This window comes from Centroberyx gerrardi, chromosome 14 (assembly GCF_048128805.1).
Source record: "Centroberyx gerrardi isolate f3 chromosome 14, fCenGer3.hap1.cur.20231027, whole genome shotgun sequence".
Taxonomy (NCBI): Eukaryota; Metazoa; Chordata; class Actinopteri; order Beryciformes; family Berycidae; genus Centroberyx; species Centroberyx gerrardi.
The window spans coordinates 8645494-8671641 of NC_136010.1; the positions used below are offsets into that span (position 1 = coordinate 8645494).

At 40.7% G+C, this 26148-nt stretch overlaps 1 protein-coding gene across 1 annotated transcript; it reads right to left on the reverse strand.

The window, feature by feature from the left end:
* On the reverse strand, nucleotides 1-25855 carry sycp2 (synaptonemal complex protein 2). Its single transcript, XM_078288081.1, has 47 exons — nucleotides 25781-25855; nucleotides 25456-25596; nucleotides 25235-25363; nucleotides 25002-25106; nucleotides 24859-24883; nucleotides 24226-24311; nucleotides 24034-24128; nucleotides 23847-23881; nucleotides 23619-23761; nucleotides 23415-23467; nucleotides 22909-22954; nucleotides 21902-22006; nucleotides 21663-21723; nucleotides 21144-21292; nucleotides 20674-20748; nucleotides 20328-20417; nucleotides 18551-18659; nucleotides 17174-17331; nucleotides 16900-16968; nucleotides 16591-16657; nucleotides 16426-16477; nucleotides 16227-16306; nucleotides 15561-16033; nucleotides 15316-15443; nucleotides 15090-15126; nucleotides 14934-15004; nucleotides 14784-14829; nucleotides 14649-14689; nucleotides 14488-14548; nucleotides 14005-14173; nucleotides 13833-13897; nucleotides 13530-13715; nucleotides 12506-12676; nucleotides 11432-11590; nucleotides 10633-10783; nucleotides 9173-9483; nucleotides 8131-8409; nucleotides 7709-7760; nucleotides 7449-7583; nucleotides 7062-7229; nucleotides 5893-6095; nucleotides 5425-5519; nucleotides 4991-5090; nucleotides 4684-4742; nucleotides 1171-1249; nucleotides 687-743; nucleotides 1-461 (listed from the first exon to the last, which is right to left on the reverse strand). Exons 1-47 carry the CDS (start codon nucleotides 25802-25804, stop codon nucleotides 390-392), a joined length of 5265 nt encoding a protein of 1754 aa, XP_078144207.1. The 5' UTR covers nucleotides 25805-25855; the 3' UTR covers nucleotides 1-389.
* Between the last annotated feature and the right edge of the window lie 293 nt (nucleotides 25856-26148).

A 26148-nucleotide genomic window follows, 5' to 3' on the forward strand; every position in this document is an offset into this window, starting at 1 on the left:
ACATTTTCAAAAAAAGCAGGTCATTTTCAGTGCTTAACTGACCTACATGAATAAGTTAATAATTTGCATTAAAAATATTATACAGTAATATAATATTATACCAGTATTATAAAATAATGGTGTCAAACACCACCTGAATTGAATTACATATCAGAACAAATTAACATTGCTCAAAAAAATTAACAAATAGCAACAACACATCCAGGTCTACATAAAATGAACACATCCACATACAATGAAGGCAGAACCTGGAAACATGAACGCATCAGTGAAATATTTTTGAAATTAAGAAGTGAAATGGGCTCAGCTGATGTACACAGCACAGTGTACACAGTATGGTTCATAACCCTGTTTAAAGGGGTGGGACCTTTGGCGTAGGTTTGTTGGAGTCAGAACCTGGCTCCCTCAGGCAGAAACAGAGCCTGCAGGCCTCTCCTCACACTCTGCATCTCCTCCTCTTGCTACAAAGGTACACAAGCACAAGGACATATATAATAAACACACTTTCTTTTAAAGCCTCATACAGCATCACCAGGGCCATGCGCTCTCTCTCAAGACTGCACTTTGTGTGAGGGCTTTCAAAGGAGGCTCCGTTTTTGCTGACACAGTGAAGAACATTATAAATGTCGGCCTAATTGTTTTGTTGTAAGCTTTGCTGAAGGGTCACTGGTGTCGTGTCAGCTCACCATCTCACTGAGGAGCCTGTCCTGGACCGACTTCATGTCTTTTCTCATCAGGCACATCTGAAGACAGCAGGCGGCACCGCAGGGTTTTATGGGTTGGAACAGAGAATATGCCACAGTCAGGACAACCGGGGGGCGAATTGACACACGAGACAATGAGATAAGCAAATTGTTTTAAAGGCCACTCAGCACAAAATGATTGGACAGACGGCTTGGCGGGCAGCGGTGAAGTGCTCTATTTAAAAACCAGACAAGTCCGGCTGAGTTCCACTTTCAGATTAGAAATAGACTGCTAAACTGACCGGAGAGCCAAATGAAGAATTGCACATCATAAGCAAAAATGCAGCATGCTCTATACTTAACCATTCTCCATCCAAAACTATCAGAACTGTTAATTTACACAGCTGACTTAGAAGTCAAACACCTAAGCAACACACTGGAGGGCATATTGGATGTTAACTGTGACGTTTAGGCCTCAGGGTCACACCTGGGATGTGAATATCCTCTCCTCGTACTCCAAGCTGTGACACACATTGTTCTGGAAAGCACTCTTCAGGGTCTCAAATCTGGAGGGACGGAGAAAGAACAACAGTCACGCAACGAAAGGAGGAGAGGCGAAGAAGCTGAGACAGCAAACAAGCCAAAGGTAAAGGAAAAGGGAACATAACAGGTTCGGGTTTGTGGGGAACATAAAAGATACGGATAAACATTCAATGCATTAGAAGATGTTTTCTTCACCTGATTACAGTGATTACTCAGCCAAAATGTTTTACAGTCTCTCATAGCTAATGTGATGCTCTTTTCATGCTCTAATGTATGTGAAGAGGAAATGTCATCTGTAACTAGGTTTTGACTTAAAAGGGTTTTTGAAGGCAGATGATTTTTTTTATACTGAAATTGCCGCTAGCCCATATTTTGAGGTGACATTCAATATCTTTAAATGGGACCACTGGCCAAGAGTATTCAGTATTTCCCCCAGAATTTTACTCTTTGTAGGGTGGAAAAGCCTCTTAAACAACATTTAGATCATGTGACACCACAACTCTCCATTGGAACCCTTATTAATTAAATTCTTTCAGGTGGGTTAGCAGCTCCTTAAGGCAGAGTGACCCACCCCACCTATTCAATGTACAATTCTACAAAAAAACATATTGAACAATTGAAATGAAAAACAAAAAACATTTCATGGCAGGTTTTACAGATTGTTTTTATGTTGCTGTGGCCAAGGAGGAACCTCCATCATGTTGGTAGTGGACGGCATTACTGGCCGATACCTGATATTTAATAAAAGGCCAATATCGGCCGGATATATTGGCAAATCGATATATCATCTCACTCTGCCTGTAACATTAACGTGAATGCTATTTTCGGCTTTTTATAAACCAACAATCAAATATTTATCAAACCCTGATCTATTCATCAAATACTGATCCCCAAGTCAAACCCCTGATTTTTCCAAATACTGACTTCCTTTTATGCACTTACTGTCACAGCCAACTTTACAGGTTCAGGCTCCTCTAATAAAAGCCTCTAAGATAGCTATGACAAGATTTTAATAAAAAAAAAATATGACACAACCTTTAGTGTGGGGTGAGTGTTTTTCAACCCATAGAGTTGCCGCTCATCAAAAACCCTTGGGAGATCTTACAATGACATCACAAATGAGTCAGTGTGTTTACTGGTAGAAGACGGTCACGGGGCACCACATCACCAGTCCAAACTATATCAGGAGCATGATTCACTGATGACCTCAGTGATAGAAGCCACACTCCTTTGTCTCCATCCAGGAGTTTGTTTTCTTTTGCATTGCTTAACCTGATCGTGAGCAAACTGTCAGCTAATTCAATACTCGTTTTACACAAAACTTTAACCCCAACGTTTTGAGAAAAGTGGCAACAATGTCTGATGTGGCACAGGTGAGTTCTTACATTTTTTTATGTTAAGGTAAAAGGTTGTGTGGTGCTACAATCCGAATTCAAAATTGATTAAAGTAGGATTCTTTGTTACTGATCTACACACAATATCCCATAATCTCAAAGTGGATTTTTTATTTACAAGTTATTTATAAAATGAAATGTTAACAGATTAATTGAAAATGACTCAAAGCCATATCTGCTGACATTGCACACACATGCACACACACACACACACACACACACACACACACACACACACACACACACACACAGAGATCACTGTTGTAGCTGTAAATGGGATATTGGTAGCACTTTTTGTGACAATGGAGGCCTTATTTACGTTTGGATATGAGAATGCCAATTTCTATGCTGAATATACTTTATTTTACACCACAGTTGGGATCTCAGTGTGGTTCCTAGCTTCTTATCTTATAAAATAAATAGGCAAAATAAAATGTTCAAAAAAGGCAAAAAAAAGTGAGTCTTATTTCAGGCAGTTTTGTGGCTCAATAAATCTAATGGCTAACTTTCTCCTGAAGATCACATTTTGATGGTTATTAGACTTTATTTAGGCATGTCCCCAGTCTCAATTATCCTTTAGTTGGAAGAAATGTGTGAAGGAACGCGCAAGAAATTCATGTTGCGAACAAAGAGCATATGTGATGCACAACTCAAATGACTTCTGAGCACAAATGACTGGTGCAAAGACTGATTAACTATAAATGAGAACTTCTCTGAAATATGAGAGATTACCCGGAGGAACGACATCATAGGAACACAATGGCAGAAAGAGTTATATAAACACAATCCCGGAAACAAATGGGAGAGTGTACAGGTATACAGGGTTCCCACACTCACTTGGACATCAAATTCAAGGACTTTCAATGTTTTGTTTAGTAAATTCAAGGACTCAAAATTGGCATGTTTTGGGATAAGACATGACATTGGGCAAAATCAGACATCACAGGCGTCATTTTTTACTCATGACCCTGTCAGGTAAAGAAATCATGGTGAAATCATTCATTTTAAAGCTGAACACTGCTGCTATAACAACACAAACAACCATCGTAGGGTTTTCCTCAGGGTGTTAAGTGTTGATTCCAGAATGGAGAGAGCTATATATTGATGAATTTGGGTGCTATATTTCCATAAAAAATCAAGTGCTTTCAAGGCCATCCATTCATTTTCAAAAACCTTTAAGGCCTTATTTTATTTTTCTTAAACCCACCAACTTTCACCAGTTTTCACAGATTGTGGCATTCCTGGGTATAGTAGCCAGTAGGAATGGGACGATATGTTTACCTCACGATAAGATTCAATACACGATATGGGGTTCACAAACCACAATACAATGTAATAAATAAAAGCTATGTGCAGAATTGCATTTCTGAGCACATTTCTGTGCCGCAAATATTTCTAGCAATGGCACTGGCTTGCTAGAATGTAAACAACAATTTAAAAATGTCATTACAAAGTGCAAATAATATAATTTCAATAGAGAGCTTGTGAACTTGTGATGAGCAAGCCATCTCATTTGTGATTACTACAGCAGAATAAAATGTAGATAACGATATGTAAAGAAATTGTCACTTTGCATTGCGATATATTGAATTTCGATATATCGTCCCATCCCTAGTAGCCAGGATGGTCCCTTCGTAGTCAGGGCGGCACCGCCATGGCTGGAGATTGGTAGGAGAAACCTTGCGAAAGATTACTGAACCAGTTGAACTCAGCTCAGTCATATGAAGAGGCATGCACTAACCACATCCTTTTACAAAAACAGCTTATGCTCTAGGGTGCATATCCAACTTATGATCGTAAGCCCACGGGAAACTTGTATTTTCCAGTCATGCTGTTTTAATTCATGTTTCCGAAGATAAGGAAATGCGTTATTCAACCTTTTAGAGAGTATTTGGGTTTGGCCTGTGGGGACTGCAATGATCAGAGTGTGGCACGGCAAAAGCATCAAACTAACAACATGGTCCTTTCATTACAACCCTACACATAAACATGTGTGCGTGTGCGCACATACACACACACACACGCACGCACACACGCACACACACACACACACACACACACACCTCCTAGTCTCCTTCTCCTGGTAAGAACGAAAAGCCATGGACTGCTTTTTCCAGTATATCTGTGAGAGAACAGAGACAAAACACTGATCACACACTGGTCAAATCATTATCACAATATAGGACAACATTCTCAACTAATGCTTAGAATATTGCTTGGTAAGATATTGTGTTTTATACACAACATTCATTCCCAAAATGTGATTGGATTTTATACAAATGGTAGTTTCAGCCAAGCAATCTGATTGGCAAAAGACAACAGGGGGTGAGAGAGAGAGAGAGAGAGAGAGAGAGAGAGGGGGATACCTACAGTCAGGTCTTTCTCCATGTTCTTCAGTGTGTTATCGTCCTGCTCCAAGTTGTGGATCTCCTCCATGAGGACTCCCCGCACCTGCTCCAGCCTCTGAGTCCTGCACAGACAGACAGATAAAGGAGACAAAATAGAGGAATGAAGTAGAAAACAAAAATGACAGAAGAGATCGGGGGGGATTGAGATTACAGGAAAACAGAACATTGTCAGATTTGGAGCCCATAAAATAGATGTGTACTTGGATAATAGAGTAAACCTGCAACCACAGTGGGAATTTAACACCAGCCACCATTCAGAGGTCCAGTTCAAGTCGTTTTTTGGATGGTGGATAAACTGAAAGTTGCAGGTTAATTTTGGAATCTGTTAGCCATTGAGACCAGTGGATGGAAAAGATAGCTTCCTGCTCTTCTTGCAACACTGGCATACTAACTGACCTGTATTTGTTGACTTGCATGCTGAGGGAGGACACATGTTGCTGGGCAGCCTTCAGAGCCTGCTTGTTGTAAACCTCCATCAGCCTATAACGGTTCTGAATACAAACACATACAAAAGAAGTTCAGTAAGGACATCCTTTCATAGAATTTTCCTGGCTCAGGAGTATAAAAAAGACCTGACATGAGTGGCACATTTAGTCTTCGAGAGAGGTTCAGGCGAGAATAGTCTGAAAAAAAAAAAAAAAAAAAAAATTCTGAATGCTTTCTCAAACACACATAGGCCACATGCCAAATACAGAATAAATATAATTTTCAGTGTAGTTAAGTGCCCTTCGAAAGTGCTTCAGAAATGGGGGGTAGGCCTTTAAATACAGCAGTGTGGCGGTAATGCATTTTTTGTTGCAGTGTTTCCTGCCCTGCTGACTGTCTGTGCTTGAGTGAGTGTCAGTGTGTGTGTGGGCGTCCAACCTGGAACTTCCTCTGTAGCTCAGAGCTGAATTGCCGACACATGGAGCCCATGTCACTGGGGTTGACCATGATGTCTGGCAGCTCCGTGTCCTCGTCCAAGTCCACGTCTCCGTCCTCCACTTCTGCCTCCCAGTGGCTGGAGCTCACCATGTGGGAGGAGGACACCATCCGGCTCACCTCGCCTTCAGGAGACACCTCAATAACTGATGGCGACGTAGACAGTCAAGAGACACATTTTGATTACACGTCATGAAAAAGGTTCTCCAAGGCACTCTTATGTCAAAACATAAAAATGCCTAGTTCAACAGAACATATTAAAACCAACTCCAATGTGTTTTGGCCATGCTGTGGCCTTCATCAGGGAGTAGCACATCAAACTGCATGAAGAACAAGATGGAAAAAATATCCCATCTGGACAGTATCAAAGAAAACAGAGAATATGTAATGATGACAACGATTTTTATGTACAGTCAAATGAGTTGGAGGCTCAATTCAAAGTAAACAGAAGTGAAGTTTTACAAAACGCAAAGCTGAAGGCTCAACACCTTGAACGGTATCTTTTAGAAACACAAGAGACTACATAATCTATATTTTGTTACCAAATACAGTGCAGAAGCTCATGAGATCAAACATATCCGGAGTTACCCTTCATTACAGGACATTTTTCCAAACCCACAAACTTCCATACATTTTTGGCCACCATATGATATGTTGAGTTTGTTGCGATGATATGTTGAAATTTAAAGAAAATACAGCCACTTGAACTTCTGTTGTGTTGTGATGATAACAACTCTAACACCCATAATGCCTTGTGGGGCAACCAGAGAACTCAGTGAATTCTTTGCTGTGGTAACCTGTTCATTGCTGCTAGAAGTTATATTTTTTGAAATCTTTTTTTCAAATATTGAGATATTTAAACAGTTTTGGATTCTACATTCAAACGATGTATTTAATTTTCATGTCATAAAGTTGAAATTAAAGAGAATTCAAAAGAAAATTATTTGGTTGCTCTCTTTTCCGGCCAAATGTTGGCCCAGAAACCTATGACCTGGATACTGAGGATATGTCAGGTTGCCTGTATGGGAAATGGAGGAGAGGGCACCAAATAAAACTCATCTTGTCACTTGACACTGAAGGTGATGTAAAGTAAAAACTGGGGTAATGGGTACCTGTGCCACGAGTTGTCTTGCTTATACTCTTCTTCTTGATGCTCTGATAGCCTTTCTGGGTAGTTTTGAAAGCACTATCCTTTGGCCTGGTTTCCTTCTTTTCCTCATCTTCTTCTTCCAAGCTGCTTTGCTCTCCCCAGGTCTGGGCCTGACCATGAGCTTTGATTGCTGAAATGAGGAAGTATACATATTATTCCACATGAGTTATCTCTAATAATAGGGACGAAACAGTTAAAATAGTAAGGTTCATTAACCCAATACTTTTAGCTACTAGGCTGGAGTGATTCAAATCACTCCACGCACTAGTTTCTCGATAGATGCTGTTCCACTCTAATAGATATTCTTGACTGATTTTGTGGTTTACTAAATTCATCTACAATGTCTTACAGGACTTGAACAGTTTCCTGGGCCTCATTCGAGCAGAATGCTGCCCTCTGCTTTTGTCCTTCTTCGTTTCTTCTATTTCATCTTCCTCTGAATTACTGGACACGGGGTGGGAGATGTGGCGCTTGCGACTGGGTCCTGTAACAAGAACCATTAATTTTGAAGTCAATTGTAATATATTATCCGTTATACCACACATCTACCTTGGTAGCAGCTTGTGAAAATGGCTTTAAGCATCAAGTTGAATAGAAAAGGTCTTTTACCTGAGATATGATGCTGCAGAGGCTTTAGCTCTCTGTCTGAAGATGGTGTGTTCTGTCAGGATAGACAGTGATGCATCAGTCATTTGTCTGATGGCTAGAGCTTTTTCAGAATTACTCAACTCAGCAACCCATTAATAGTCTTTGTGCAGGTTTGCTGCAGTTTGTAGAAAGCCAAATTTAAGACTTTTTAAGACCTTTTTAATGCCTCCAAAACCAAAATTAAATAAAAGGGTGGTATGAAAAAAAGGACAACTCAAAATTAATTTGTAAGGGACATGAAGTTCAATTGCGTTAAGCAAAGAAGATATGATGCATTTTGTACTACAAGCACTGTTCAGGATCACTGTTTCCCATATATTTGTGGCTACCTTAAAATTTTGTTCTTCAAGGTAAAAGTAAAGGTGCAGCAAAGTCCTCCCTACCTCCATTTTATGAACCAGAACCAGGGCAGCAGTGGCGCTGCCTTTCACTCTAGCGATGGGCACCGATGACTGGCTCAGCGACACCCGGGATACTGGAGACACTTTAATGGAGTCATAACGGAGGCCATGGTTGAGGGTGTCCCCAGGCGTCTGCAACTGGGTAGGGGAGGGCATGGAGGACTTGTCCACCTCCAGGGCCGTGGAGGTCAATAGGTGCTGAGAGGACAGGGATAAAGGCGACTGGGGTGCTGAGGAGAGGGGCTGCTGGATTGGACTCATCTGGAGACAGAAACAAGGAAGAAGAAATGGAGAGGGACAGAAAGATTGGTGAGAGAATGATGGACAGGGAGAAATGTGGCAACCCATTTAGCGATTATCTAATCACCATGCCTGTCACGGATTAGTGACGGTTAAATGATAAAGACATTTTCCACAATGCATTAAGAGGGACAGATGGAGAGTTGCGACGCTATTTTCCGCTCTGCCTGGTGTTAAATAGGTCACTTCAATCAAGCTACTTAATCTTTCCTAACATAATGTGTAATTCCAACATCATATGCATAATTATATAATGCATTTATCCAGGGAAAGTCAAATGAGCACACTTGTTCTTTTTCATCAATGCTCACTTCACATGCATACAGTTACACACATTCACACCTGGGAGCTGCCCAGTACAAGTCTTCTACTATTACCCCTAACTACTGTTGGCAGCTGGGGGTTAAGTGCCTTGCTCAAAGGCATCTGTTGTTGTTAAGGGAGGGGAGAGCATTACTTCTGAACTTTCCCCACACACATTTTCCCAGCTGGTCTGGAGATTTTAACCAGCGATCCTCTAGTCCCAAGCTTGCTTCTCTAACTTCTAGGTTACTGCCCCGTTATATAATGGGAAGGTAAATCAAAGGGGACATGTTATTTAATTTTTCCCTGAATTTTCAATATATCTCTGACCTTTCAGGCTAAAAGTGATCCCTGACCCCAAACACATACTCTAACCAAGGCCACAAGACATAAATAAGGTTACAGTAAGGTGCTATTTTACCTCAGGTGCACTTGGTCTCTTGGCAGCACGGGGTGCAGGGGTTTGACCTATGGGGGTGAGCGAAGGGAGAGAGGGGAGCGAGTGGAGGGAAAGGTTCTTGGATGCGCTGCCCTTCATCTCTGCACTGTAGAAGGAGGAGGGCTTGAAGTGTCCTTTACCGCTGACTGCAGAGCAAGGAGGTTTGGGTAGCTGCAGGATGGGCGAGGGGGTGTCCTGGCAGGGGGGGATGGGGGAGACAGGGAGAGGGGATCCCCGCGGGGTGAGGAGAGGGGAGCGGGTCAGAGCCAAGGTTGGGGCCGACCTCTCAGCAGCTGTGAGGGGCCAAAATAAGCACAGATGTTCAGACAGCTGGCCTCAGGAGGTGGAGATAGAGGTCGATATATACATGCTTTTCTTCATATCAGTTTACAGTAAAGAGGCTGGAGAGCAATCAGGTCGTTTATATAACAATTTTCAATTTTTTTTTAGTTTACTGTGAGAAGGTGATTCAAGAAATCTTTCAGAAATAGGGTAAAAATGCATGTGGCACATAAGTAGATTACAGGCATGCGTCGAGCTTTTAGGGTTAAAGCAAAAAAACAATCTCATGACTGAAACCTCCACTTTGATGTAAAATAGGCGTGACCATTAGGATTTTTGGCAAGAAGATTCTTTTGTACATGTGGGGTTTGACCAATTCAAGTTATTCGGGCATTTAAACAGATAATTTAAAATTCTTTTACAGCAGGGCTTAACTTTAGCTGCCACATGGTGCAGCCAGCAACAAATCAGTTACTGGCCAAGAGAAAGAAATTACAGTGTGCTTGTACAGTAGACTGTAATGAACCACACTGAAACTCAGTTAATAAGTACACAATAACCTGCAGTTATCAGTGTTTTGCAGATTTTCAGAGATTTAATCTCTCACATACTGTTGTAATACTGGTGACATTCCACCATTTCACAGCGGAAAATCCGAGCATTCAACTCAGTCAAACGAGAGGGTGAGACGGGGACAACAAAAAAAAGTTGTTTTATTGCCATGCCCACAATTGGGAGTTTGACCATGAAAACTATCATCTTGCACGAGAATTAATTCATCTGGGAATATATTTTGTACTAGTCTAGATATGTAGGCAGTCTTCATTCTTCTGTATGTTTTTGGCCATGTCAGCATGCGCACGTCACAATGTTATGCCACACCAAATGCGTTTTTTTTAGACAACCTCATATAGTTTACTGCAATCCAAGCGATGGAAATTCATTTTAGCGGTGGGAAACTTAAATCCCCGCTTTTCCTATACAACAAAGTGTCACAAGGGCTATTCAGTTATATCTATGGCCACTGTGATAGAAAACCATGTAACCAACCACGAATTGCCTAGCAGACAGTACATTGGCCATAGCTGACATCAACGGGGTCAAATGACTATTATCTAACTTTGACGTCGGTATGTGTGTTTTTCCACAAACAGTCTTACATCTCATCTCCTCGATGGAAGGAGGGGAGGGAGAGAAAGAGGTCAAGCAGGCGGCCCAGGGATCCTTCGGTACACTCATCTGTTCTTTGGCAGGGGTGAACTTTTTCTTATTTGACTTAGTAGTTTCTTGACGAGTCTTCTCAGTGTTCTGCTGCTTGACAACATAACGACAGAAATACAAAAATACATTTACTCCATAATAATGCTTACAGATGAAATATAGTATGGCATTCATTACTTGGTAAGGTCAACATTAATCACCACATCATTACACTATCAGGTATGCATATGTTCTTCCATCTGTATAACTGATAATGTGAACAGCTACCGAGGCACACTTACACAGCTGCTCTGTGAGTCTTATGTAGAGAGCCAATGGTACACATTTGCTCTTTTGCTGTAAATCTGTAAACTGCCAAGATCTGCCAAACTGCAAATCTGTCAGTTGTCAACATAACGAGAATTCTTGCAAACCCATATGAGTTCTGTATTAGCTTGAAGACCCTATAACAGACATCAGTTATATAATAGTCAATATGTTATTTTTGTTGTAATTACTTGTATTATAGGCAATATTTGTTATTTGTTTGTATTCTTATGTATATGTTCTTCTTATGTATTCTCCTCTCTATCCTTTTCTCTGCAGACCCAATACCCCCCTTTTCCCACAGGAACCATTAAAGTTTATACATCATCATCAGTCTATGATCTATCTATCATCAGGAGTGCTTCGTTCACACAGCCTCATCCTTTCCAAAAGGTAAAATGGGATGACATATGAATAGGGCTGGGCTCCCACCTTGGGAGCAGGTGGCTGCTCCAATTCTGATTGGTTGTCGCTGTCCAGCTCCCTATAGGTCTCAGTGAATTGCTTGGAGGAACCGTATTTTTTCTTCTTCACCTCAGCAGCCTCCTGACAAGTGTTCTCACTCTTCCGCTGCTGGCCCACAAAATATTTCTGTAAGGGGACAAACAAAAAAGACATTATGGGCTGCAACAGTTGCCTATCAACACATTTATTATGTGTAAAGGCCTCCCAAAAAAAGCATGTGCAAAAATGACCCTTACCGTGCATTCACACTGCGAGCGAGACAATCAGCAACTCAACAGAAGTTTATTCATTTCCTATGGAGCTCAGTGACCAGGGAAACTTGGCACATACGTGGACAGTCAACACGCTTTTCAGTCAAGAAAAGTTGGCCATGGCTAAATTTTTCACGGCCACCAACAGCCAAACAGATTTCTGCCACTCGTTTCCCTACTAACGTGATTTTGTTTCATGAACAATTGTTCTGTCTGGCAAGTGCAAATTGGACGAGAAGTTGATTACAGCCATTCAAAGCTTCCCAGTTACAAATAGAAGTCTACAACTTCTATTTGAAAGATTACACGATGCTTGGAGAGCGGTTGCATCCATCGTTGGCGTTGATGGTAAGTTCTGAAGTAATTCTATTAACTTTTTTCAGTGTATTTTTGATGAATGCAACCTAATTAGCACTGGCTAGCTTCCTATGTTAACTCATTAAAATTCTGTAAATATTATGAAAGGCAATAACAACTAAAGGCAACAGCAACAAAAAATACATGATTTGCCTGTTCCAAACTTTGTAGCTGGACAACATCACTACATAGATGCACAGAGCCTCTCGCACTGCCCACAGTCAGTCAGAACAGAGCGACCCATCGACCAAGTTGCTCGCAGTGAAAACACACGGTGACATATTTTTTGATGTAGTCACAAATGCAGATGCGTTGCGGCATGTACAATAATAATCACTTCATCAGGATAGTATTAGATATCAGCTCAATCTAACAATCTAATGCTTCTCAAAAGCTTAAAGTAGATGGCATGAGAAAGTTGGAGGACTTCCACCTTGGGAGCGGGTGGCTGCTCTGTCTCTGATTGGCTGCTATGATGGTCGCTTTCTAGCTTCCTAAAGCTTTTGGTGGGTTGCTTGTTGGGGGTGGTATTTTTCTTCTTCATGTGAGCAGCCTCATGACAAGTTTTCTCAGTCTTCTGCAGCTGATCAATAGAGGAGTACTTCTATTTGAGGAAAACGAAAATTAGTCTGTTGTAGCATTGGCATTAGCTGTCATTACAATACTACTAACTAATCAGGCACTTCAAGAGACACCATTCGGAGGAGTACAACAAGTTCTCACAGATAGTAGCTCAGAGGAAATCTGCACCCAAGCTGCAAACATTAGAGCATGCCCTGAAAAACAAGATAAATTACCCCACGGCAGCAAGAAAGCTAAAATAAATAAACAAATAAATAACAGAGAAGATTATTGTTTATTGCACTGGATGACCAGCCCTCTTGATGGTGGAAAATGAGCGGTTTTGCTGTTTAATGGAGCATTTGGAGCCGCGCTGTAGTTTGCCCTCTTGACACTACCTTTTAGAGACTGCCCTCCCGCAACAGCAGCAAAGTACTTGTACAGCAAAGTATGTGAACACCGCTTGGATTGCATGAAAGATGTGGCCACAATTAGTTTCACTACAGACATTTGGAGTTCAGACATCTGCCCCAGGTCACTGCTAAATTTGACCATGCACTGGATTAATCTGAGCTTTACTTTACAAAGTGTGGTGTAAAAATAACCATTTTTAAATTAAATATCCGATTGGTACTCGGTACTTCATAACTCGGATCGGTATTGGAGACAAAAAAATTAGATCAGGACATTCCTAATCTCAACTACTCTGTCTCCCTTGCAAATTACCAACTGTCTAAACAAAGAACAACAATACTCAACGTTAACATGCATATGCATATCAAGGAGATTTCAGTAACCAAGTTATTACTTCAGTTTTGTTTCAAAAGACGGTAAGGAATTCATGTACTTTTGAAAAGATATATGTAGGTGACATAAGGGGGAGGGAAAGCTCTTGCCTTGGAAGCAGGAGGCTGCTCTGATTCTGATTGGCTGTCATCAGTGTCGGGCTCCCTGTAGCTCTTGGTAGTGATGGCTGCAGCTCTCTGGGGCCTCCTGCCTGCTGCTGCTGGTCTTTTGGGGGCTGCTGCTGGCTTCACTGTCTTCTCTGGCTGCTCCGCTGTCTCCTTCACCCAGGGCCTCTTCTGGTAAAACAACAATGACACCTTGTGGCTGACTAGGATAGTGCATCTCAGGCTTGTGGTACATTATGTACAGATGACAATAATACACAACATTACAGAACAACTACACTGCCTTACCTTATTGGGTTTGGTCTTCTCCTTTACTGGTTTTGGAAGGAGAGTGGGTAAATCTGGGGATTCATCTGCAATGAATTAGAGCAAATTCTCTTTATGGAAACTCTCATTTCTCTAAATAATTATATCAATATTCAGTCTCAAGAGTGTGCAGCGCGTGTGGCATAAAGCCTACATGTAGTATCAGGAGCAAGAGGCTCTGGCTTGGCAGGCGCCTGCCTGGAGTATTTGGTAACTTTGGGTTTGGGCTTCCTGCTGGACTCCCTCAACCAGCTGACCTCTGTCATAGCATAGTCTGTCTCTGTGTCACTGAACAGGTGCTTCTTCACATATTGCTTCCCCTGCTGCACACAAGGGAGAGAATGAGGGAAAGGGAGGTACGTATAGGAACATAGCATGCTTTGGTTAGGTTTTCTATGGCAACATAGCAACAGTTGCTAAGTAGTCTACTGGCTAGCACCTTTGAAAAGTAAAAAAAAAAACCTCACATTGGAAGATTTTGTACATGAGAATTACAGGAGCATATGCACACATGCACATACTCACGCACACATACAGGCATGGACATGTGCGCGCACACACACACACACACAAACAAACAAGACAAACGTAGTCTCAGCCACCTTCTAATTATGAGACCACTATAGTAAAAGTATACTTTTGGCACAGGTTGTCCTTTCTTGGTCGTGCTGGGCAGTGTCCAGGAGTCATGGATGCCACTGTTAAACAATATAGCCAGTATTAAATTAAACAGTTTTTAATACCACAACATGTTTCAACACTGTAAGCCCATGGGCCAGTCTCAACCATTAGACCTACCTGCTCGATATCACAGAGGATTCAGTCTTTTTGCCTTTTCCCTAAAGAGCAATGAAAACAGACCTCATACACAGTAATTAAGCATTATAGATATAGGCTTATAAAAAACTGACATATTATATTGATATTATTTACCCCAATACTCAACGGTGTATCGACGTTGAATGCAAAAATGTCTTCTCTGTACAGCAAAAAGAACAGAAAATGCATGAGATAAACCCTAAAATGCATTGAGAGCAACTGAAATGTCCAAATACCTCAAATCGTTTTGCAGAATTATATTACCTCTGCTCCAAAGACATTTTTCTGGGTTTGTTGTGGGATTTTGTTAGGCTTGCAGCTCCAGATACTTCTTTCTACAACAGATAAAAACACATCCTTAGAGGAATAGCAACTTCAAGTTACTGTATTACCCAGCAGAGTCAACTTATGATCACTTACTTTAGCAGTTGGCAACCAGCTCTTATCAAACATTGACCTATTACAAACAAGCAAGGGAAGGAATTATATTGTAGGTGTATATAGCAAGGTGATAATTCTGACCAAGAATACACACTCCAACAGTCGACTATTGCCATTGTCCGTCTAGACATAAATTCTGTTCACTCACTACAGCATATTACTACAGTGTAACATTATGTGACCCTTGGATCGTCAAAGTACTTACTTGTTAACAGGTGGAGGGATCCAGAATGAAGGGAAGCTGTCTGCTGTGGCTTTAGCTGTGGAGTAGGTGTTACTCTCATAATGGCTAGAGATGAGCTTCACCATGCTGCCTGCAACCTCTGCATCTCTCTGGGTGGAGACAGTAGAGACATAAGAAACACCATATAGATGCTCATACAACATTAAGAAGCTGCACGTGGATATTAAGCTGCTCACTTTTCTCCGAAACACTTATACAACTCATACCTTCTCTTTGCTGGAGAGGGCCCCGGTAGCTTTAATCTTGAGGTTGGGTGTTATTCCCTCCTGCAGGACTTGAGTTGGGGCGACTTTGACTGGAGCTTTGACTGGAGCTTTGACTGGAGCTTTGACTGGAGCGGGATCTGCCTCCAGAGACTTCTGATCATTGCTCTTCCCTTTGGCCAGGCCCTTTCTCCCTACCTGCTGCTGTTGGGGCTCTTTGGGAGCACACCATGTGGAGCCACACCGGTCTGCAGAGCCTCTGCCTTGAGAATCCTCTCTGACCTCTGACCTTCCCTGGGATACAGCTGGCTCCTGAGGCCCAGGAGATTGGTTCATCTCGTTGAGGACCTCCTGCAGGCGCTGGGTCAGCTCTGTGTGGAGCTGCTTGCGACTGATTGAGCCTGAGCGTGGAACTGAAACTCTCTGGGCAGAGGAGAACGGACGCTCCTGTTGTTGCTCCAAACTTGGGCGGGGCTCTACAGATAAAATAAAATAAAAACAGAGAAAAGGTTTATTGACGTATATAATATACCTCAATATAAAAAAGTACCTAGCTGCCAGGACAAATAGCATTTTTTGTGAACGGACAAACATCTTTAATGTTGTTGTATGAATGTGTTATCAGTGGCTAGTATGCAAGTCAAATATTGGAATGAGTTCTTTCCTTACCGGGTCTGGGCAGAGTATTGATTCTCTGTGTGGGCATCATTAGCATCTCAGACACTGACAGTTTGGTCCAGTGAGAATATCTAGTGTAGAAATACAAGCACATGTGGACACACACACACACACACACCACCATTCAGAACACTGTTACTGTGATGGCAGTAGATTTGTGAGCAGTGTGGAGGTATTTCACAGTGCTTACATGCTTCTCTCAGTCTTCATGGTAGGTTGGGAGTCAGGCACAAAACTGTGCTCTGTAAGTAAAAAGATGGTCAGTGATTGGTTCAGGAGTCATAGCTGGTTCAATAACACCATGGCTATGTTTCTGTGCTGAGTTACAGTCAAAGTCAGTCTAGTGAAACAGTACCCAGAGGCTCCTGTTCTTTCCCCTGTCCAGCAAGAACCATGTCCACTGCTTTTTCCACTGGGATGTTCTGTAGGACAAGCGCAGAACCAACAAATGCTGATGCATGACATATTACGGGATAAATACAACTTAACTGCCACTAAAATAGTCAGGCTATCCACACGAGAGGTTTATCGGGACGATTTACACCAGATTCTCTAACAACTGGAAGGGTAATCCTGATCGAAGGCTTGGTTGGGACCAATGGTCACCAAAGATTATCTGGGAGAATGGGTTAGGGGTACAAATATGATAATTTGGTGATTATACCTTTCTGTATTTTTCAGCCATTTTTCTGGTGGCCTGTTTGGAACCTCTGCTCTGCAGAGAAGAATCACTCTGAGACAGAGAAAGTGAAATGAAGATATTTAGAGGGACTGTCAAATGATTCCAAAAGTACAAACAATATCACATCTTGTTTACAGTTAATTATAATGTCACATTGTGTGCTTTTCTTTGAGTGCAAGCAGAGAACTAAATAGGGTGTGTGTGTTTTTAACATTTACCCACGGTATGTAGTATGTGCATCCTCTATGTGTCCTACCTGCTCTATCATGCCACCTGTCATTGTGCTGCTAGGGGTTGTGCCACGACCGGAGGTCTTAGCAGTTGGCCCTAGCTCTCCCAGGTAAAATTCACCATGCCTATCACATGAATGGACCATCTGCAGAGCTGGCTTCCCTTTGCCCCTGCTTGGAGTATCTGACAGGGAGAACAGAACAAAGTGATAGTTTAGGTTTAAACAGTAGCTCTTTGTTTAAAGCTTAGATTTAGTTTATTTGCACACACAGATGACAAAGAGAAAAGAAATACAAACTGTCCAGTTGAGACAAAAATAAAAACTCGAGTAGAAGTACTTGGGTACTTCTTACTTATGGCTTAAATAAGAAAATGATATTGATAAATGTGAAATAGACATACCTTAAACACAGTGAATTTGGCAAATGAAGAGACATCAATACAGAGCCCCGGAGTGGCCATTTGGAGAGAAAAAAAAGTTATATTGAGTCCACGATTTACTGTAATGTGCGCACGTTTTAGTTAATTCGTGCGCACGAGATACAATTTGTTCCCTTAATTTCGTTAAACTGTGTATTTTAGGAAAAAATGCAACTTAAAAGGTACCTTTTAGGTATTGCAGATATGCCTAGTAAGGATTTGGTATGTTAATATCCATTGTCTGTTTACACTGAATAGGCATATCCCCCAAATATTGCAACATATTTAGCCACTTAACCTTCAGGCCATGTAAACACAATCAGGCGGCTGCAACACACCCAGGACAGCGCCACATTTAAACATAATCACCAATATGTGCACTGACTCTTTATAAGCTCGTGAAGCGCATGTATTATATATCGAGAGCACAATATCACTATTTCGAGGGCACGTTTTGGCAATTCGTGCGCACGTAAAGAGGAAATCGAGGGAACGAATTGTATCTCGTGCGCACGAATAAACCAAAACGAGGGCTCAGTTTAACCAGATCGAGGGAACGAATTGTATCTCGTGCGCACGAAAAAAGAAAACGAGAGCTCAAATTGCATATCGTGCGCACGTTACAGTAAATCGTGGCCACGACATAAATTATTTTTCTCCCGATGGCCACTCCCGAGCTCCGTACATCAACACACACACAAAGACACAAGCTGAACCAGTTCCCAACAGACACAGAAGGGTCTGTCTGTGATTCAGCCCACCGCTCCTCATGTGCTCTATCAACTCTCCCCTTCTTCTTAAAATAGGATCTTTACAACTGTGTTTAGGACATTTTAATACGTTTAAAGGCCTTAAATTTAGATAATTTACCTAAAGCTTTTTCAGATATTTTAAGGACCTGCAGATACCCTGAGCATAAGACGATGATGAGGAGACCTGATTTTACAGCACTCTCTGTAAGGCAGTTTCTAGTGTCACCTACTTGATGGCATAACAACAGAGAAGGGACTGGCACCACACACGCTTCCTCCTGCACTGCTGGTGATGAAGGTGGTGGACTCTGAGATCCTCTTCTTGGCTGGACTCACCATCTGGATGGAGAATCACAGTGTTTAAGTGTATTTGTAGGTATGTGGCCTCCTGAACTAGACCATCTTAATGTGACTTTATTGATCTCCATAGGGAAATTCTCTCATTGCTTGCCCCCCTCCACAGAGAGGCACAGCACAGGCTACAGAAGAGAACAGAGCTAATGCGGCCAATGCAGCCAATACAGATTCAGTTTCTTGCACAAGGACTTTTTCCCCACTACGCCCCCTACTTCCTTTGACAGTTGATCACAGTAACAGAGACACCAGAAGTGATTTCCATCACAACAGCTGGCAAACACATTTAACTGCATGTTTTGGTTTAATAATTCAACATAATGCAGGGCGACAACTCCCTCAGGTGAAGTCATTGTTAGCGAGAGGGCAGCCAGATGTGTCTCACACTGTGTTCAACTCACAAGATTGTCTTGTATTTATTGTCATCAAGAGATAAAAGTAAAGAGTTATTTCATTGACAACATGTGGAAGACTTGTACTTTGTAGCAACAGTCCAGTCCACATTCCAGGTAACTATTGTTTGTATTGTTTTTTTTGTGATTATTGTGACCAAAAATGCTGTATTTTGTTGGCTTTTGTCAAAAAATGTGATGCAAGTGGTGTTTTTTTGCAAGAAAATTGTGTGAATTTGTAAAAACTGTGAGTTGGGAAGTTACTGAACTGGCAAAAAAACTAAAAAGATAAACTAAAAAGATACCAAAAATTTGGATTATACATAACTACTTCCCATTAAGAGTCATATACTTTATCATCCCTTCCTGTGATAATGAGCGTACTGCATATCACAGAAACCGTTGGAAAAACATTGGTACTAATCCTTTTTATTTTCTGAACAGAAATAATATAAGTTACAACAAAGCAAAATACTGTGCTAGGTTCCAACCTTTACAAAAAACACCTTCAACTAGTAATATAATTTAATTTAAAAAGTGCCAATTTATGTTTCAGGTAGACTTTGTGTTCTTCTGACTAATAGTATGCAAACCAAAGGCTCAGGATAAAACTGAAAGTATAATGATGCAGGTTAAATAAAAAAAAGTGCACTTCAAGGGATGAATAAAACTCATAAAACTCATGTTTGAAACTACAACTCATTGTCCTCTGAATCATCCTCCATCTCCTCCCTCTCAAACACTCCGCTGAGGAGTCATTGGTTGTAGTATAAGAAGACCAAGATAGACATAGTTTGTTGATGTATGGTTTGATTGGGCCATTTCATGCAAAAAAGCGTGATAATTGGCTAAAATAGCAATTATCTGTAGAATTGGCCATTTCAAGCAAAAAATGTATGTAATTTGGGGATATTGCAAGTTCTCGTAAATATTGTTGGGATTGATTAATTATGAATGAATTATTATAATCAATGAATTATTATTGTTAATATTAATTATTGCAATTGCAAAATCAAAAAGTCCAGGAGGGACTGGTTGTTTAAGTGTATGTGTTCACTGAACTGTCCAAGATCATTGTAATATTGTGAATTCTGTTTAAGGATGAAATATTCCCCCCCAACTCATTGCAGAATAACCACAGTGGTGACTGAAATAACACCATTTCAGTATAATATGCTGAATACACACACAGGCAATATGGTAGAACTATTACAGTATTGTCAAATATTTGGTTTAATATGAAATATCAAATCTCTTCCACCTGTAAGGGTGCAGTTGGACGAAGTAAACAGTAGGGGGCGTAATTTCCCTCACTTTCATTGAGAGACACCTGGCTCTCTGGAACAACAGCCTGTATGGAGACAGTGGCATGCAGTAGCATTCTTGTTAACACAAACTATTCATAATTGCAATACTGTGTTGCACTTCCAGAGCTTTTCCAAATTCTCAAAGCATTTCTGATACAGTACAATCACAGTAAATGTAAACCTCATTCCTAACTGAAGCCAATTTGAGATGTTTTGACATCTGTAATGACCACTCTTCTCTCTTGAGAAGCATTGTCTTGAAAGCCATTATATAAATGGTTGCTTGAGGCCATAGTTTACCTGGGAGCTGCTCTCATCCATTATGATTTTGACTGTGGTCTTCACTACTGACGTACTGCTCTTGCCCACAAAGCTCTAACAGGGAGAGAAGCATGTTAAGATACGGTTTCACATGAGTTGAAGGAACAAAACTAAATTTAACATGAACACACTCTTGACTGCTTGGAACAGAGGCAGGAATGCTGCTTTTTTTCTGGTTATGCAAGCTGATGCAAGTTACATCAAACTGAACAAAACTGTAAGATTGACAAATTAATTAAACTACATGTTGTGTCAAAACTTCATATTTCTTTTCAAAGGACGTCAACTTCTTCTATATGCCATTACTGTATCTCTACAATTCAATGATTGTTTTGTTTTTCACATTTAATAATAAAAACTGCATTGTGTCAGAATAAAACAGAAGAAATATTTTTCAGCATTCAGCATTGTGGTCAATTAGCATGGAGATAGTAAGCCATGGACTCTACTTTGTCCTTGCTGTGTCCGTAGACTCTGCGAGCGGCCTGCAGGATGTCCAGGGAGGAGCTGAAGTGGATGGTGAGGTTGGACCCCTCCACCACACCCACACCCACCAGCTCTGACAGCTTCAGCCTCAACACATGCCTCCTGCCCTCCTCTGGAGCAAAACAATGCTCTGTTAGACTGTTAGACACTCACGCGTACATGAGCAAACACACACAGGCACACAAGGACAGTCACATATAAATCAAAAGGACATTGTCTTGTTGTCAAGACTAAAATACCTGTTTTTTTCTTCTCTGTTATGCTGTTTTCCTTACTAACCTCAAGGCCTTAAAAGTCACATAAAACTAGAAGGTTCATTCATACATCATTACAACTTGTGGTTTAACAGTCAGGTCCTAATTTTCTATGCCTGTTGGAAAGCTACTGGAAGGTAATTGCATTGCCTGATTGTGGGCTAACTGCAGCAAAAGAGCTGAGAGAGAAAGTAAATACTATTTCAGTGATCATTGTGCATTGATTACCTGTAACAGTATAGCTGTGGACTTCATTCTCATTGATGCATATTGTGTCCCATTGGACATCCTATGTAAAGGGAAAAAACACACAAAACTTTATCTATAGAACTTTAAAGTCTTCATCAGACATGACAGCCATTTATGTCTCTAACGCAAAGGGCCCCGAGGTTATTTCAACCTGTGCTGTTGATTATGTAAATGTAAATCACCAGCCCCTTGTCTGAATATTGATTTCCACAAGGTACCTGTACCTCCTCACCAGCCAGAGAGAAGTAAAAGGAGATGCTCTGGCTGCCAAGGTTGAAGTCGATCCAGTATTCCTCCAGCTTTTCATCAGAGGGCATCAGCAGCTGACAACATAAACACACTCCTTTCAATACACCCGCTGAAACACTTTAGAGTACATTATGGATTCCACATACATTTTGGCAAATCCACGTTCGTGACTTTTCCTTGACTAATCTTGACCAGGTTAGGATAAGTGTAACCACATCACTCAGTGCAATCAGATCACTTCTATGACATCTCACTCTACATGCAAGCTAGCTTTTTCTCACCACAGTGCCATGGACTCCTCTATACTTGGCTGCTATCAAACTTCATCACAAAGTGGTAAAACTAATTTTCTATAAATCAATTCTGTTCTATATTGAGCAGTATCTCATTTATAAAAGTGTATTAGTGTGAGAATTTCATTTTAACTATCAATCTTCACATCTTAGCTGCAATTCATAATTCTCTTCTCATAAGCAAATAAAACTTAATGACACTACCCGAAGAGAGAACCTAGATCTGGCTTCTTCATTTATTAGTTTGAATGGATTGCTGTGGTAGTGATATATGGCAATATAGCTACATCTTTTGATGATCGTAACACAACATTATCTGGCATTATATAATAAATTACAATAAATTATACAATGTTTCTATGTATATATATATATATATATGTATATATATATATATATATTCTGCTAGAAGCCATGTTTGTTAACAGTTCAGTTACACAGTTCAATCTCCATAGAAAAAATAATAAGGCAGCTGTTTGACCACAAAGCCAAGCAAATAAAATGCTAATTAATTGTGTCATGTATGTAATTATGTCTATGACATCACCTCAGATGTGCCGTGGGACTGCACAAAATTTGTACTAGTTCCTATCTAGGCTTTATCATGTCAATTTCTTTCTACACAAGAAAAACACATTTTTCAAATTCCATGATTTAACTATGGAATCCCTGCTGATACTGACCTCATGTCTGTCCAGAAAAACCTCCAAACAAGGGTAGGAATAGACTCTGAAGGCAGAGAGAACAGTGTTATTCAGTAACGTACATCTGTCATGAGCACCACAACAGCAAACAAAGTGTTCTTGAGTCAGTTATGACATGGCTTCCCAAAACTTTTCAAGGACCCCCAAATAGATATGCATTAAACAACGAACCCCTAATTAATACAATTTTATCCTAGGGAGCCCCATATGAGAAGATAGTGAAGCAAAAGATAATGTTGTTAGATATGATTTTGCACAGAACGATATAATTGTATATTCTGTAGGTTGATATCAGTGGAGAGAGAGGGAAAGCTATGATCAAAATAGTCATTTTTAATACATTTTCTCATTGTGCTAGAGTCTACTGAGTGAAAAAATACTGAAATTGAACTATTCCTCATTTTGCTGGCAACCCTCTGGACCCCTGGAGTTCCCCAGACCCTATTTTGGGAAGCACTGAGGTATGCACTCTAGTATGTGTGTACCTTCTCCTGTCTCCCTGCATCCCATTCACCAAGTTCAGAAACTTGCGGCAATCCTGAAATCACACACTTTCACATTAAATTCTGTGTTACTGAACTATTGTTGGAATATTTTTTACAATACCATTGTAGCGTAACAAAATGCAAATGCTGGTGTTCAAAGGCAAAGGTGATGCTCTTGGCTGAACTGCATTTTTTTTTTTTTACCGTCTCAAACTCAGAATCACGGATCTTGACAAAGGCGCTGGCCACATACTCCATGTTGAACCAGCGGTCTGCCAGCTTCTTCCTCTGGTCAAGAGAGGCCATTCTGCACAGCGCCTCCATCAGGGCTGTCTGCAAGTCGTAATCTGACACAAACAGACTGTGTTTGCATGTGTTTTTGTTTAAGTATGGTTCAGGTTACAGAGAGATATAGTGTTCAGAAAAACTTACCACCACCGTCCAATATCTGGCCGGCCAGCTTTAGCCTGTGGAAATATGACGAACGAGCAGGAATCAGGGGAATTCAAAGAATGTGTGGCTATTGTAAAAAATGACAGTGCGGTTCATCACAATCAGAGAGAGGCAATATCTATCCTTTTAAAAAGATCGTCTCTATGAAGTAATTCCCACCACATACATGACATCTGAGGCCTCCTGAGATGATAGGATCTTCTTCTCTTTCTTAAGCTCGGCAGGGATTTTGTCCAGAATGATGTTGAATTTACGAATAGCCTATGAGGAGGTTATTAGCATTTTAATCTCAGAGTAAAACCTGACCCATCTTACTTAATGACACTGCAACAAAATATTCATTAAAACCGCTCCACACCTCTTTTTGGATCAGGATGTAGATTCTGGGGTCCGCAGCCAACTGGCCAATGGGATACAGAAGGGATTCAGTGATTTCGTATGTTCCTGTGAAAGACATGTTGTGTCAACACTGTGCACAGAGGCAAAGCTCTCTGTTCAATACTGACATTTATCATGGCATTGATGAATGTCTAACTTTGAGATGGTTGTAGGAAACTTCATGAAGCATTCCAACACACTGTTCCTACGATTATACAGTCTGTGAAGGGCACATTCATCAGAACTGTGAAGAACACACCACCCTGTTTGGCAGTGCCCTCCAACAACATCCAAACGTGGCACGTAGACTTAAGTAAAATCAGCGGAATCAAAACCACCGATTTGGACACAAGTGTGGAGAGAAGTGAGCCCTCTCCCTATCTATCACAGAACTATCAGCAAGATTCCAGTGACACTTTTTTGGTTTACATATTGTTACATAAATAATCCAAGGAAGTTTAACTTGTGAATTTATGTTTTTATAACATTCAAAAATTTAAAATGGAATGGGTGCATGTTCATTTTAGCATCCAATTAGTTCTTACAAATAGTTAATCAACAAACAAGGGAGAAGCAAATAAAAAATGTAGATTTCAAAGGAGTGCAAACATACCCTCTTTGCATGCTTCATGAACAACCTACAAGAAAGGGGTAACAATACAGTGTTACATCACAGACACTAACAAGGCTGGTGAAGCAAATTTCTACAGTGTTTCATCATAAACAAGTGTGCTTTACTGTTGTAGATTATCTCACCATTAATGAATCAAAGAAGTCCTCAGAAAGGTTCAGCAACGTCTCATCCCTCTGTGGGCCGCCCTGGATCCACAGGTGCCTGCATTTCTCAAACCAATGTACCATGTGCACACAACACGTTTCTATCAACAACTTGCCAAGTACATACACTGTATGTATAAATCTACAGTGCTCATGCATTGTGTGCCTTAAAGTAATAGGTGTGTGGCTGTTGATTGTGTTTAAATACTTATCTTTTTGACGAGGCCCTGAGCTATGACTCCTGATAGCCCTTGACCTCCAGATAGCGACATGTTTTTCCCACACTTGTAGAGGATACTGAGACCCAAACTGGCAGATTTGGCATCCTTTTGATCTAAATTCTACATACGGTAAATAGTAATGACACTGTTTCTTTACATTTCCAAACAATACAGAACAATGGCATACTAATGTGTGCTGGGGCAGATCTTACCCTGCTGACAAGTTTGTCCAATTTGGTGAGGAACTGTTTGGAACATTTTAAGGTGGTCCCTTCATGAATGTCCTCTTGCAAAAATACATGCAATGTTTGGAAATTGCTGCTCTTCAGCGCCTCATCAACAAGTTTCTCCAACTTCACATGAAAATGGTCAATCAAAATCTGCTTCTCACCATTAAGACTAACATTAATTAATTTAACAACAAATGTTGTAGTTATCTAAAATAAAGTGTGGCTGAATTAGCTTTAATGTTATCTGCTAGGTAAGAGTATGGCTGTGTCAGTTCATTACATGCGATTTTCAAGTTTGTATTCTCACCTGTTGGTCCTGACTGGGTGCCATTCCTCCAACTAAGAACCTTTCTCTCTTCTTCCTTCCCTTCAAACTAACATTAACTGTAAAAATAAAAGAACAAATATCACCTTTACTAGCTAAGGCTGACATAGGCAACTAGGCTGAGTTGGAGTGATTTTGGTATTCTGAGCTAACCATTAACCAGTTGTCACATTTATCCCTCAAAGATGCTACCTAACCATAACCTTTACCATTTTTAGTAACTAGCTTCCCTATTTCTAGCTAACGTTAGCTTGCTTCTAACGCTAGCTAACGTCTGCTATTTCCAAACATATTACTAATTAAAAGCTGTCTTTGAATGAGTACAATTATTGAGGAAAAGATGTCATATT